Here is a 15,168-nt window from a genome sequence, read left to right as displayed (position 1 = left end):
ACTAGTTGGGGAACAAAGGTGTATGAGATGGTCAAGGACATGGATCAGGTGGAGTTTGGAAAGAAGAAGAAGCCGCCTAAAGAGGGGCCCAAGCAGACAAGGAAGCGAAAGCGGGACCAGACGGAGGAAGTCCCCGCCGCCGTTCCTTTCAAGAAGATGTCAATTTTCTTCAAGTACCTGTCGTATTGGAAAACACTGAATACACCCCATGCCATCGACTGCATGCACCTGGAGAAAAATGTCTTCGAAAGCACGATCGGTGTCCTGCTGGACATCAAGGGCAAGACAAAGGATGGTATTAAGTCACGGACGGATCTTGTCAATCTGGGCATCAGGCCGGACCTTCACCCGGGACCGCCTCAGAATGGTAAAGTCGATATCCCGGGTGCGGCCTGCAACCTAACGCAAGACGAGAGGACGGCTTTTCTTAAGTTGCTTAGGGGTATCAAGGTGCCGACTGGTTTCTCTTCCAACATCAAGAGCCTGGTCTCCATGAAAGACCTCATAATGACCGGCTACAACTCACACGACTGCCACGTCATGCTGACGGTGTTCCTACCAATTGCGATTAGGGCTATCCGTCCAGAGTACGTGAAGATGGTCATCACACGGATGTCATACTTCTTTAATCGCATCACTCAGAAGGTCATTGATAAGGCTGAGCTGCCTGCCCTGAAGGAGTTCATCGCGGAGACCCTTTGCCAGCTCGAGATGTGCTTTCCACCATCTTACTTTGATATTATGCCACACCTAATGATGCATATGGTCGATCAGATCCATCAACTAGGCCCCGTGTACCTACACCAGATGTGGACGTACGAGCGGTTCATGTCCACCCTCAACAGATACGTCCATAACCGCGCTTACCCGGAGGGCTCTATGATCGAGGCATACACAACGGAGGAGGCCGTGAACTGGTGTATGAGGTACATAAGAGATGGGAGGGTGATTGGGTTGCCTGTCCATCACCACGAAGGCAAAACCTCAGGAATGGGGTGCACAGGCCGAAAAGTGCGCACCGATGTGCCAAACCGAATGGTGCAAGAAGCTCATTACAACATCCTTCATCAGTTAGTGAGCATGGAGAAATATATTGAAAAGAACCTGGAAGAGATCCGCGCCGCTAATGATGGACAACGCACGGAGGCATGGGTCCAGAACCATCACAAGAGCAATTTCGTAGACTGGCTCAAAGAGCAACACATACCCCTTGAAGGATGCCCTGATGAAGATACGGAGACCGTTAAGAGGCTTGTGTTAGGCCCATCCAGCCAAATCACCACGTGGCAAGGGTATGACGTCCAGGGCTACAGGTTCCACACGAAAGACAAGGACAAGAAGAGCTCGGCACAGAACTGCGGTGTTCGATACGAGGGCGAAGAAGAGTACACGGGCCAGAGGAGGCAATACTATGGGCAAGTTGAAGAAATATGGGAACTTGACTACGGCCAGAACCTACGCATAACCGTCTTCCATTGCCAGTGGGTCAAACCGAATGCGGTTGCAGTGGACAGTTATGGGCTAACCACCGTGGACCTCAAAAGTATCGGCTACAAAGATGACCCGTGGGTACTAGCAACCAATGTCGCACAAGTGGCCTACTATATATATGCAGAGGACCCAAAAAGGCATGTGGTTGTGTCCGGAAAGCAGCGGATTGTGGGAGCTGATGGGGTGCAGAGTCCCGAACAATACAACAACTACGCAGAGCTCGAGCTTTTTACCGATCACCCAAAGAAGATCAAGGCCGTCGAGGACCGATTCAACAAGTCCAGGATGATGCCGTGGGCCCGCCCCGATGGTGAGAAGAGGACGGTGAAAGCACCTGCACCAAAATGATTTATGTATCCCAGAGACATATATATATATATATATGTAATAATGTAGTGGACTCTATACGTATCCCAGAGACATATATATAATAATGTATCCTAGAGACTCTATATGTAACAATATCCCAGATACTCTATATGCATACTCTATAAAAGAGGATAAAATTCTTAAGTGTGCTACAAAAGTCAAGTAATAAAAAGCCAAGGGACCTCAAAAGTATAGACTAATGAATACAACTAATGAATTAGCTAATGAATTATGTTAGTATAGACTAGTTTCATCTTCATGAGACTTAAAATAGGTAATGAATTCTGAACTGATGATCTTTACCGCGGCGGGCATATAACAGCGCCCGCCGCGGTTAATAGATTAACCGCGGCGGGCAACTTAACAGACCGCCGCGGTAAACATTTCCCGCGGCGGTCAGTAACGTTGCCCGCCGCGGTTAATCGCAACCTATATAAGCCGTCCCCACCCTCAACATCTCGGCGGTCTTTCGTGCGGTTCAGTTTTACCCCGAAGGGCTGCCAAAATCTCACGCCGCCGCCGCCGGGCTCCATCGCCGATTGAGCTCCTCCGCGCACCGACCCCCGCCCCCGTTCTCCTCCCCGTGCCCGGTCCGCGCCCCCGTCCTCCTCTCCCTTGCCCGCGCCCCGCCCCCGTGCTCCTCCGGCGCCCCATCACCGGAACCCTAGCACCTGCTCTCCAGGCGGCCGGCACCAACACGCCGGTGAGTTACCCTCTACCCCCGTCGCCGCTGCGTTTGCTTACCCATTTCCCCTTTCCCTCCGTTCATACTGGGGCGTCGCGCGTCCACCGCAATATAGGGGCAGTTTGTGTTTGCTTTATTGTCATGTGCAGTCTTAAGCAGTTGTAGCTTGTAGGAAAGCAGTCGTGAAAATTTTAATTGGTAAATCAAGTTTGGTTTACACAAACTATGACACTATGTTATGCAAGTACTATACAAATACGATATTGCTTCCCACACATTTGTTGTGTAATTGAAAATGCATTAGTGTTTCTATTTGCAACCTAGATAGAAAGAAAAGCAGCTAGCCAACTGTCAAGCCCTGAAAACTCTAAAGGCAGTTCTACCTAACAAGATTATCCTAATACATATCAATATCAGAAGAAACTGTAGAGTACCTATGTCAATTGCTATATCTGGTCCAGTTGTATACGTCTTGTCTCCTTTTTTTATTTCTGGCCTTACATTTTTATTTTTTATTTCCCACATCAAATCATATGATTTATCAGTAGGGTTCCCTCCAGTTTCTCATCAAAATAATCTTGAAAAGGGGCATGTAACAAACCTCTTCGCAGTTTCTCATCATATTCTTTACCACGGTGGAAATAATCAGCACTGTAACTTGAAGGAATGTTTGAATCTGATTTTGGTTTACTCGCAAGCCTTTTCTCTTGCAGCACCTTTTTAGCTGCCTCAGTTTCTTCGATATTTCTTAATTTGTACCTGTGGAAATAAAAAAAATGATAACATGGAATTGCATGTAATTGTGCATCTACCTTTGAAAAGAAAGTCTATTACTAGAATAAAATTTAAACTACAACACAGATAAAAATATTAGAAAAAACAGAGAAGCTCTGCCTAGGTTACATTGTTGGGTCCATGATGCTCATAGAACTGTGGTGATGCATGACATATCTTTGTAATGGAGTCCTAATTTGAACATATCATTGTTGTATAGTTTAGTCACAATAAATTAATGGTGAGTGAATACATACTGAGATCAAGTTCTGTGTCTACCAATCAATGTATGTCCACTTAATCATAAACTAGACCATTAGCTAGTTTCCTTCTTCACACAATATTCTCAAGAAATTGTTAGCTCCAATATGTAAGGATTTCCAGCCAAATTATCAAAGACAATGTTAAGTGTGGACCAGACTTTTGTCAAACAAAAACAAATAGTGCAATAGAGAAAAAAAATGTTGGGTAACGCACTCAATGGGCAGCTGAACTTCAGCAATGCCAGTGGTCCATTGTGTCGAGCTCTCCTCTGAGTTCTTCTTCTTCACCTGCAAGGAACAATACAACGGTACCATCATTGCAGTCCACAGAACAACGTGCAATTCTCAGGTTGAGGAACTCGGTTGAGCCACAAGCAAACCTTGAGGTGGTCTGGCACGGTGTAGAGCTCGTCCACATGGTCCATCTCTTCCTTGTGCCCCACATTTACTTCCTCCTGTACTACTACTAGTATACTACTACTACTGCCTACTACTTTCTAGTAGTATACTACTACTAGTATACTACTACTGCCTACTACTACTCCCTCCTCTACTCCTCTACTCCCTCCTATACTACTATTCTACTACTGCTGCTCCTGTTTTTGATTTGTGAAAGGTTTTTATTTAATGGGGCTGCTTCCTTTTTTGGCATATGCAATGATGAACTTTTAAACTTATTGCTGAGGCAGTGGCATATGCAATGATGTGAACCCTTTTATGCTGAGGCAGCGGCGATGATGATCGAGTGCCCCCGCTAAACTAGGATGGCTTGTATACCAGATACAAGCAACCAGTTTAAAAGCGATGTGATGACAATGGGGCAAATCTGAGCCAACTACTACTACTTTACTACTCTAGTACTACTCTACTTTACTACTCTATAACTGTGTCTATACAACTGAAATATGTATTCATTGTAGCTTTCCAATGGCGGAGGAACCGATAAGCGAATGGCGCGACCCTACCCCTAGTGCATCATCATCAACTAGCCTCGAGAGCCAAGTGTCCGTGACCCCTAGGCCAACAAAGAAACGTCGTACAGAGGACGATGATGATCCGACCTACCAACCGAGGGACAACGAAGTTGAAAGTGCGCGGTCTCCAAACCCTGAACAGATGCCGGTGGTGCCTCGAGAATTGAATTTCGAGGAGGAAGAAGTCAGTGACAAAGAACCCCCCGCTCCATCTCCAACCACTTCAGGCAAGTCTAGTGGTCAGAGGACAAAGCTGAGAAGGGGGGAACACGGGAGGCACCGGAGGGAAATCCACGGCGAAGTCCATGTGATCCATGAGGTGGGACCAGAGGGAAACCCGTTGTCGCCACCCACGGTCCTTGCCAAGTTCAGCAACCAGGTGGCATGTATAGTCAAGGACAAGGTGGAGATCACTTGGGCGGAGTGGAACAATGTCCCGGTCGACTACAAGACACATATCTGGGGTGAGGTGACGAGGAGCTTCCATTATCCCGAGGACGCCGATCTAGACAAGTGCAGGGAGTGGGTCATGCACGTGGCAGGAAGAGCCTTTAGAAACTTCAAGTCCATGCTGACCAGGTACTACCTGAAGCTAGGCAAGTCACCCTGTGTCAAATACACTATGGTGAAGGAACATCACTGGGAAGAGTTCTGCAAACAAAGAACAACAGAAGAAGCAAAGGCAAAGAGCGCCAAGTTCAGCGCACTCGGGAAGAAGAACCTGCACCCCCACCACTTGGGCATGACTGGGTTTGCTGGTAAGAGGCCCCAGTGGCGGGAGGAAGAAAGGGCTAGAGCTGCCGCCGGGCTTCCCGATCCGTACGACGGTCTAGACTTGAGGGCTAAGGACTTCATTTATGCCCGCAAGCCGAAGAAGCTCAAGGAGGGCGCGAGCAAGTTCAATGAGCCGAAGTTCGAGGAGGTGGAGAGGGCTCTCATCCAGGCCGCTAAATCCAAGGACAGCTTCGAGGTTCGCAGGGGCTAGGACTTGCTGACCCTAGCGCTGGGAACCCCCGAGCACCGTGGCCGCGTCCGTGGCATGTCGTCGAAGATGAGCTGGAACTCAGTGGAGTCATGGCAATCCGACGCTGCCACATACCGGTCAAGGCAGAGGTACAAGGAGGGCATCTTTCAGAAGGGCTATGATCAAGGCGTGGCCGAAATGATCAGTCGGTCCATAAAAGAAGCCTTCACGAGCAATGACCCAGATATGGTGTCGATGAGGTCACAGATGCTTCGCCAGGCAGGCGTGGCCGTGCCACAAGTTCCACAAGGGCAGACACAAGGGCAGCCACTGCCGATGATCGAGGATCGCCCAAGGCACCCCGTCGACGACATCCGGCAACCCATGCGCGTCAACCTCAGCATCCCGTTCGGCAGGGCGAAAAAGTTGACCGTGGGTGAGGGTTACATGCACCCCAAAGAAGATATCAAAGATTTCAACCAAGACCAGATCCCTGCCAACTATGCTGCCGTGATACTTACATGGTATGCGACCCAATATGAAGAATTTGAAATGGAATATCCAACTGCACAAGGGGTAACGATCCTTGGAGCTGCCATTGGTTCCGAAGTCCTGTGGAACAAGGACGACATAGAGATCATTCTCTCGACGCCGACTTCTACGCCGATGGCGACACCAGCATCACAACCATCCGTTGCCGGATCTTGTCCCCCCGATGATCCGGATCACGGCGACGGCGATGACGAAGGCAATGGCGGGGATGACAAGGGAAGGAAGTCACCCCGAGGCACAAGCCCTCACCCTCGTTCTCCTACTCCAACAACAAGTCCACCCGCACCTCCCGATAGTCCGTCTAAGGGCACAAGCAAAGGACCGGGAGGCACGGAGGAACCGGGGGCAAAGACACCGCCTGCTGCCATTGCGAGCACAAGCCACTGTCCTCCACCGCCGGCGAAGACTAAAGGCGACCAAGGGCATCTCACATACTCACTTGAGTTCGAAAGGTATGGTAGCGGCGAGCATAATTTGCTAATAACTTTTCTTTGCCATAATATGGTACTAACATTTCTATCCCAGGCCAAGATCACCTTTCCATCTATTTCCTGAATCGGATGACTGCCCCGGCCATTACGAGCATGGGAAGTTCATGATAACCAAGGCCCAGCTCGTCGACGAGGAAAGGTGGGAGACAAGGAGGTTTCATCTCTGGTACATGGAAGCGGCAAAAGCTGGCCTACATGGTTTTCTAGTCAAGGTTGTGGCGGAGTACTTCCACTTGCCCGGCAACGATGTAGAACTCCCCGTGGACTTCCACGACATGTACAGACTACTACGGGAACAAGACCTTGACATCGCCCAAGTCACCTTGTTCTCTATGTAAGTGATGAATTGCGAGTTTCACATATCACCTGCCTTTGAATCGGTCAAGACTACTTATATATGCCACGATGGCTTGTCCTTGCAGGTTGATGGCCTATATATCCAAGGAACTAAAACTTGATGTTATCTATCTATCTCCAATGCATATTGCTCAAAGAGTCATCATTGGTTACCACCTAGATGACAATCATCCAACCATGAAAGACTTGACCAAGCGACAGAGAGAGGCGCACAGGAAGAAACTGATGGACAATGAGAAGTTGAACATTTCAAGGTACATACTAGGAGCAATGAAGAAGATCAGGAGAAATGGGTGTATCGTAGCTGCCTACCACTTTGGGTAAGTCGAAGACATGCCTGTAGAGATAAGTGGGTAGCTAGCTAGTATTATTATTTCTCATTGTAACCTGTATTTTGTTTCAATGGCGCAGCCAAGGCCTCGAGGGTCACTGGGTTGCATTTATCATCTACCCTCAGGATGGCAGGGCCTGCGTATTTGATTCGTTGAGAATGCCAAACTTAAAAGGGTACAAGGCCTTTGAAGATTGCCTCAGAGTGTAAGTGACTGAACTGTCTTCTCATATGCGTTCTAATGCCCTGCCTAATACTAGTACATTTCATATAGCGCTTATAAGGAGTACGTGAAGGATCCTGAATGCTATGATCGAAGAACAGAGAATTTTAAGGCTAAGCATAAGAACCGCATCAAAATCAGACGCAACTTTCCGGTAAGTATTTGAAAGGTTTAATTGTGCGTTCTGTTCATAAGCGTTCTAATGCCTGTATTCTAATGCTTGTGTATCGATCATGCAGTGTGCCAAACAACCGGTAGGATCACAAACCTGTGGCTTCTACGTCTGTGAGTACCTGAGGGAGTGCAAGCAGTATAGCAGCAGTTGGAGGGTGCTCAAGAATGGATTGAACTGGTGGAGAGACGTGCAGAGCACCCAACACTCCTTCAAGCAGACAAAGGCGGACATATGTAAGTTTGTCTTAGACAAATGCGTGCTTGAAGGGAGCACGTTCTTCAATGAAAACAGCCAGCTAGCGATTTTACCGGAGTACGAGAGGCTGAGGAAATGGCCCACGATGATGCGTCCGCAAGATTACTCCTTAGGGCATGTATAACGACTTTAATATGTAAATGTAATGAATTAACAATGACAAGAACGACTAAGTGAATGTATATATATGTATATTATCTCATGTGTAATGCCTGCATACTTTTTAAGTTTAATTTGTGAAATCTGGATGTGATTTGAATTTGAATTTGAATTTGAATTTAATTATATGGCTGCTGTATTTTTTTTAATTCAGGAAAAAATTTACCGAGGCGGGCAAATGATAATGCCCGCCACGGCTAACGAACATAACCGCGGCGGTCTCTGTACTTTGTCCGCCGCGGTAAAATAATTTACCGCGGCGGGCGGTTCAACGTGACCGCCGTGGTAAAAGTATGTTTACCGCAGCGGGCACGTTACATCGCCCGCCGTGGTAAATCGGTTAACCGCGGCGGGCAAAGCCGCCCGCCGCGGTTAAGCCACGATTTACCGTGGCCTCTAGGCCGCGGCGGACGGCTTTGCCCGCCGCGGAAAATCAAAAACGCCCGCCTCCATAAACGTTTGTGTAGTAGTGTCAGTCCAGGCGCTGGTACATACTAAAGCTCTGGGATCGACTAACAGAAGTAAACTTGGGGCAAGGGGTGGTTGGTGAGCTCATTTGGCGCTGCCCTCCGAGTTGGGAGTTCAGCTCCAAGTACAGCTCTTCACCTTGGATCCTTGCCTTTCGATTTGGGAGAGGATGGAATGCTCTAGGAAGTTTCTTAATAGGAACGTGAAGATCGTTTCCTGTCGGTGTGGTGGGACCTGGAACGTGCATATCACGACTCGGAGTCACGTGCTCACGTGTGGACCTGTGAACTGTGAAGTCCATGGAATAGGGGCCAGAAGTGTCCAGTAGGTGGACCGCAGAGAGTCCCAAACCAACTCTCAAGCGTTTAGCGCTTGTTTAGTTCCTAAAAAGTTTTCTAAAAAATGCTATAGTAGCCATCCCATCGAATCTTGTGATACGTGTATGGAGCATTAAATGTAGACGAAAAAAACTAATTACACAGTTTGGTTGAAAATTACGAGACGAACGTTTTGAGTCTAATTAGTCCATGATTGAACACTAATTGTCAAATAAAAATAAAAATACTACTGTAGCTAAATTCTCAAAATTCGCGAACTAAACACAGGCAGGTTGTTGCGGTTGGGGAGCAGTGACGCGTACCAGAGAGTCGGATAGAAAAAAAAAAAAAAAAAAAAAAAAAAAAAAAAAAAAAACTCTGCTGAGTCCTGACCATACTCACTGATGTCTATTCAAAGTCTAACAGTCACGCACTGATGTCATAATATGCCTCATAACTACCAGACCAGCGACGACCATGACATCTGATGGGGCAGTATTAACTATGTCCTTGTTTAGTCCCAAAAAGTTTTCTAAAAAGTGCTATAGTAGTCATCATATCGAATCTTGCGATACGTGCATGAAGCATTAAATGCAGATGAAAAAAAAACTAATTGCACAGTTTGGTTGGAAATCGCGAGACGAACGTTTTGAGCCTAATTAGTCCATAATTGAACACTAATTGCCAAATAAAAATGAAAATGTTACAGTAACCAAATTCCCAAATTTCACCTAACTAAACACAGCGTATGGCGTGTTACAATCTTTGCTCCGGACAGGAGTATCTACGCGTGCACGAAACTGTATCGGTGGCCTTTAAATATGCGTGGTCCGAGTCCCGTAAACCCAGAACCCTGACGCTTCACACAACGCACAGACAAGCTGATTGACTTAATCATGAGCTCGAGTAGAGTAATGGTTTGCGCTATGGCGTTCGCTCTGGCGTGCTTGGCGGCCATGCCGCCTGCTTTCGCTGCCTTGGACGACAACGGAGGGATACTGTATGTCGATGTAGAAAATGACTAACACGTAAATATTTGTAGTTTTGACGTATGTTGTAATCGGATGTGGCCTAGCACTCAATGACATAGGGTTTATACTGGTTCAGGCAACGTGCCCTACGTCCAGTTTGAGTCGGTCAGTGACTTTATTCCCGAGAACAGGTGCTCGAAGTTTGCTGTGGGGTTACAAACGAGATGGAGAAAGATAGGGATGCAAGAGGTCCAGTCGGACTCCGGACTTGAAGGGCCGAGAGTGACGGGAGCTCCTACGTGCGCTAAGTATTCGAACGTGTGATCTGTGTAGCTTTAGAGTGTCTAAAGCTAGCAGACAGTGAATCGATCGTTGGCTGTTCGAATCGTCTGTGTCTGTTCGAGTGTTGTTCTTTCATCGAGAGAGAGCGCATCCCCTTTTATAGATGAAGGGGACAGCCTTACAAGTGAGTGAGAGAGAGAACATATGCTACTAAGTCTTGTTGTCCACGCCGTTGGGTACAAAATGATTGTAGGCGTCCACAACACTGTTTATGTCAGATGTATGTGGGACCCACAACACTGTTGATGCCCAGAGGCATGTGGGGGGTTTCACCGTGTTCACATGGTATGGGAATTGATGGCGCTCACAACACTGTAGGGCAAACATCGGTACCCACAACACTGCTTGGGTTCAGACATGCTTGGAAGGTTGCAGGGCACCCTTCTGACATGCCCTGTTGGTACTGTCCTGCAGGTATCCTTAGTATTGCGGTTGACTTGAGCGGCTTGCCTTACTTGCTCCATCCATTTTCTGGGTCCTCGCCGAGCGGGCGTCCCCGGTCGGTTGGTCCTGGTCGGCTCTGACTACGCCAGTCGGAGAAGAGCTGTAAGCAGAGATTCGGTGTATCCCCGATTGGAGACGCGGGTCAGAGTCAGAAGCGAGCGTCGTTCCTCCTCGGCCGGGCCTTCCAGTCAGAGAGGCGGGTTGGAGTCGGAAGCGAGGCCTTCCGGTCGGAGAGGCGGGTCGGAGTCGGAAGCGGTGTCGGCCAGGCCTTCCGGTCGGAGAGGCGGAATGGAGTCGAAAGCGAACGTCCTCTCCTCCTTGGCCAGGCCTTCCGGTCGGAGAGGCGGGCCGAAGTCAGAAGCGAGTGTCATTCCTCCTCGGCCAGGCCTTCTGGTCGGTGAGGCGGGCCAGAGTCAAAAGCGAGCGTTGTCCTTTCCTTGGCCAGGCCTTATGGTCGGAGACTGGATCACCTTTCTGACCCGTCGTTAGGTTTTTGGGCCGGCCCAGGATTGCGCATCTTTCGCAACATCGTCTGCTGGGCCGAGCTTTTGCTGGGAAGTAGGTCCATGAGGGACCCCGGGTTTATGAACCCGACAGGAGCCCCCGAGCTCCCGGGCGAATCGAGTAGAATCGTCTGGGGGATTTTTTGGTTTTGACGGCGGGTGCGCGCGAGCGCACCCGCGGGTGTAGCCCCGAGCCCCCGGGTGATTCGGGTAGAATCGTCCGGGGGGTTCTTCGTGTTGCCAGCGGGGGAATTTTTTATTTCGACAGCGGGTGCGCGCGAGCGCACCCGCTGGTGTAGCCCCCGAGCCCCCGGGTGATTCGGGTAGAATCGCGTGGGGGGTTTTGTCAGCGGGCGTGTGTGTGAGCACCTTGGTGGGCGTAGCCTTCTCTGTCCCATCATTTCTAGGAGCACGGTCCTAGGCGTCTTGGTCGTGACCGAGGGAGTGGGTGAGATGGAGTCATCAACCAGGGCGTCGGGGGCGCCGAGGGTTTGGGCTAGTCGGAGTCGCGGATCTAGGCGCCGGGCGCAACGAGGGATCGGGCGAGTCAGAGTCGCGGATCCAGGCACCGGGCGCAATGAGGGATCAGGTGAGTTGGAGTTGCGGACCCAGGCGCCGGGCACAACGAGGGATCGGGTGAGTCGGAGTCGCGGATCCAGGCACCGGGCGCAACAAGGGATCGGGCAAGTCGGAGTCATGGACCCAGGCGTCGGACACAATGAGGGATCAGGCGAGTCGAAGTCGTGGATCCAGGCATCGGGCGCGCCGAGGGATTGGGTGAGTCGGAGTCGCGGATCCAGGCACAACTGAGGTGGTGCCGAGGTGTTGGGCGTCCCACGCCCTGAGCCCCGTTGCGCTCGGAAGGGGTTGGATGAGTTTCGTGCGTTACCCCGTCCGTGGTTTCCGCAACCGGAGGGGCTGGGCTAATATCGCTTGCCTCGATGGCTCGAGTGATGTGCTCGGTGAGCTCGCTAATGGGTACATCCAAGTGGAATCCGGGTCCATCGTTCATGACGGGGTCGGCATAGCCCTCATGTGGCATTCCACTGCTCCTTAACCCACATCCTGGCAGATGCATGAGTCATTCTAGAGACCGACCCAGGTGGCCCGCTGGCCTCCCCTCAATGGAGATTCTGTGGGCATGTCTCGAGGTTAGGATCGAACGAGAAGGTTAAGATGACCCTGTCTGCTTTGGAGCAGACTAGGCGAGGGCCGCTGGGGCTCATCTATGTTTTTTCCCCTGGCTCTGTTTGACATGAGGCAGCCTCGAACCCTTCGTGGGCTGGCCTCGAACCCTGGTCGGTCGATGCTCATGTTGAATGAGGCAAGTGCCGCTTTGTGACGCAACACGGAGCGTTGTGTTGCATTTAACTGCATATGCGATGCTTCGGATGTATGGGATGAATGAATGTGTGCATGGATGAATGTGTGAATGCGTGTACGAGAATGAATGAATGAATGTTTATGCAATTTAGAAAAAAATAAAGTAAAGGGGGATTGGTAGAGTTACCTTGATGACTCGAGTGACAGGCTTTGCTGAGTTCTTTATCGGATATGTCTGAATGGGATCCGTGCCCGTCATTCGTGACGGAGTCGGCATGGCCCACATGGGGCGTCCCTCTGCTCCTTACCCATCTCTTGGTATTTGGCTAAGCCGTCTGATCGACTCAGGAGGCCCGTTGGTCTCTTCTGGGCAGAGATCCCTTTGTTGGGCCCTTCCAAGTCTTGCCTGGGAAGGCAGAGGGCCGCCTACGTGCGGTTGCGCCTTGTTTCCCATGCCCGGCGTGCGGTAGCGGTGGGCCATGTCTAGGCCACGTCCTATCTAACCAGGCGCCATCTCGTCGGGCAGGGCGCATTCCATCGGTTAGGACGCGTCCCACCGCATCCCATCCGCATTGAATGGGGGAAGGAGAGGGTTTTCGCCCCAATCCTTTGCCTTTCCCCAACTGCTGTGCCTCCTCCTTAAATAGGGGAAGGGAGAGGGCTTTCGTCCTGTTCTTTCGCTTATTCCCCATCTGCCGCCTCTCCTCCTTCTTTCTTCTCGCCAAGAGCGTTTGTGTGCCGTGGCGGTTCCTAGGAAAAAAGGGTAGAGCAAGGGAGAGGAGAAACTCACAGATTTGTTCGCGAATCTAGAGCACAATGTCGAGCTGGAGGTCATCCATTGTGAGTGAGTTGGTGTTGGCCGCCTTCGCCGAGAAGGGGGTGCCGCCGCCGAAGGAGGTGGTGCACTGGAGGGCTCCCACGGGGGAGGCTTTTCCGCGACCTCAGGCCGGCGAGGTCATCTCCTTCCTCGCCTTCCACGAGCATGGGCTAGGATACCCCGCGCACTAGTTCCTGCGTGGGCTCCTTAATGAGTGGGGCCTGGAGCTGCAGCACCTCAATCCGACTAGGGTGCTGCACATCGCCGGCTTCGTCACCGTCTACGAGGCCTTCCTTGGGATGGAGCCGCACGTGGATTTCTTCCAGCGACTCTTTTCAGTTCGATCCTTGTCGGAAGGGGACCCGCCTAGGATCACGCCGGTGGGGGGCATCGCGCTGCAGAAGAAGCCGAGTGCGTCGAGCGCCTACCCCGCGTACTCCCCCTACTATTCCAACCAGGGTGGCACTGGGAGTGGTTCTACATCAGGAACCCGGTGGAGGCGCCATTCCCGTCATTCACCGGTAGAAGGCTGGAGAGGCGGGCCAGTTGGTTGTGGGGTCCTTCTAGCCGGCAAAACAAGCTGGAGACCATTAGGGAGGTGCTCTAGAAGTTGGTGCAGTAGGGCCTTGACGGGGTGCGGGTGTTCCACACCTTCTTCCGCCGTCGGGTCGCCCCGCTGGCGGAAAGGATGCGGCCGATGTGGATGTACACCGGCCCGACATACCCCGACCGCGCGTCGTCGGAGGAGTTGGCGAAGGACGAAGTCTAGAGCCGACTCGACCGGGTGCTGCGACTGAGGCCCAAAGAGTCCCTCGACGAAAAGCCCGGAGCTCTTCACGCTTCGAAGCTGTCTAACCTGGTACGTTCTCCTCTCCTTATTTCGTGTCCCTTTCGATCCTGCTCTCCTGTAATCTTGATTTTGAGTCGTCCGTTCTGTAGGGACTCGAACGTTACAAGTCCCGGCCGCATCTTCCGAAGGGGCCGGAGGGCGTGGCTCGGCAAGCCGCCCTGAAGGAGGCGGCGGACGCCAAGAAGAGGAAGAGAGCTGAGAAGGCTCGGAGGAAGCACAAGGAGCAGTATATCGCTAGCGTGTGTGGGCCGGGGAGAATAGGAGCGACGTCGAGGCGGAGCTCGAGTCGGAGGACCCCACGGAGGTGGGGGATGGTGCGAGCTCTTCCGAGGATGGTGGAGGCCGGGACGCTGTTGTGACCTCGGCGGTGCGTCGCGAGCCTGCTGCCGCGTCTGCCAGCGGCGAGCGGGAGGCAGAGAGGCGTGGCGATGTTCCCACGCCAAGGAAGTGCGTCGCGAGCTCGGACGCCATCGGCGAGCGGGAGGCAAAGCGGACGCGGTCGCCGCGCCCTTCGGAGGAGCGGGCTCACACCCACGCATCATCGAGGCCTGCGCCGGCGCGCGAGCCACCACGGGGGGACGCCCCGCCAGCTGCTTCGGTTGGCGCACCTCGAGCCGGCGGTCGTGGCGACTCACGGGCTGATCGGGAGCCTGCCGGGTCGACTCCCCCCCGGTCGAGGTGAGGGGGCACGGCTCGCGAGCTGTGAGCGGCCCTCGTCCGGCGGGACCGTTGCCGGCGGGTCGGGGCTTCAGAGCCCTGCCGCTTACGTCCCAGTATGTATTCTCTGTTTTTTTGATCTCATAGTTTGAGTTTTTTGAGCGACTGACTTGTTCCTTTTGGCAGGGGCAGATGCTGACGGGGTTGAGTATCGCCTCGGCTCCCGTGCGGGTGGAGTGGAGCCTGGGTCGGAAGCGAACGTCGCCCCGCCTCCGACCGAGCCCAGTGTCGCCGTGCCGGAGAGCGAGCAGCCCCTACCTATATTTATTTCGGAAAGAGCAAATTTTAGGGTGTTACAACGTGCCTTTCTTCATGGAGATCGTAGTAACTTTGGCTTGGTCAATTTGGGAAGT

General features: G+C 51.7%; 1 protein-coding gene and 1 long non-coding RNA gene across 2 annotated transcripts; both read right to left on the bottom strand.

Annotated features, from left to right (window-relative positions):
• Positions 1 to 1,155: 1,155 nt before the first annotated feature.
• LOC136463893 (uncharacterized) lies at positions 1,156 to 8,001 on the bottom strand. Its single transcript, XR_010761114.1, has 3 exons — positions 7,958 to 8,001; positions 7,768 to 7,856; positions 1,156 to 1,825 (listed from the first exon to the last, which is right to left on the bottom strand). It is a non-coding gene; the product is annotated as an uncharacterized lncRNA (long non-coding RNA).
• On the bottom strand, positions 2,897 to 4,011 carry LOC136462253 (protein COP1 SUPPRESSOR 2-like). The gene is made up of 4 exons (XM_066461376.1): positions 3,963 to 4,011; positions 3,797 to 3,870; positions 3,147 to 3,304; positions 2,897 to 2,928 (listed from the first exon to the last, which is right to left on the bottom strand). Exons 1-4 carry the CDS (start codon positions 4,005 to 4,007, stop codon positions 2,897 to 2,899), a joined length of 309 nt encoding a protein of 102 aa, XP_066317473.1. The 5' UTR covers positions 4,008 to 4,011.
• Positions 8,002 to 15,168: the final 7,167 nt, after the last annotated feature.

Source organism: Miscanthus floridulus, chromosome 7 (assembly GCF_019320115.1).
Source record: "Miscanthus floridulus cultivar M001 chromosome 7, ASM1932011v1, whole genome shotgun sequence".
Taxonomy (NCBI): domain Eukaryota; kingdom Viridiplantae; phylum Streptophyta; class Magnoliopsida; order Poales; family Poaceae; genus Miscanthus; species Miscanthus floridulus.
The sequence above is the reverse complement of the archived record's forward strand: the minus strand, read 5'-3'. Positions and strand labels throughout refer to the sequence as shown.

Coding starts and splice junctions, on each gene's coding strand:
- LOC136462253 (XM_066461376.1), bottom strand. CDS start 4,007: ATGGACCATGTGGACGAGCTCTACACCGTGCCAGACCACCTCAAG. Junction 3,305..3,796: donor GAAGTTCAGCTGCCCATTGA/GTGCGTTACCCA, acceptor TTATTTCCACAG/GTACAAATTAAGAAATATCG. Junction 2,929..3,146: donor TGATGAGAAACTGCGAAGAG/GTTTGTTACATG, acceptor TAATCTTGTTAG/GTAGAACTGCCTTTAGAGTT.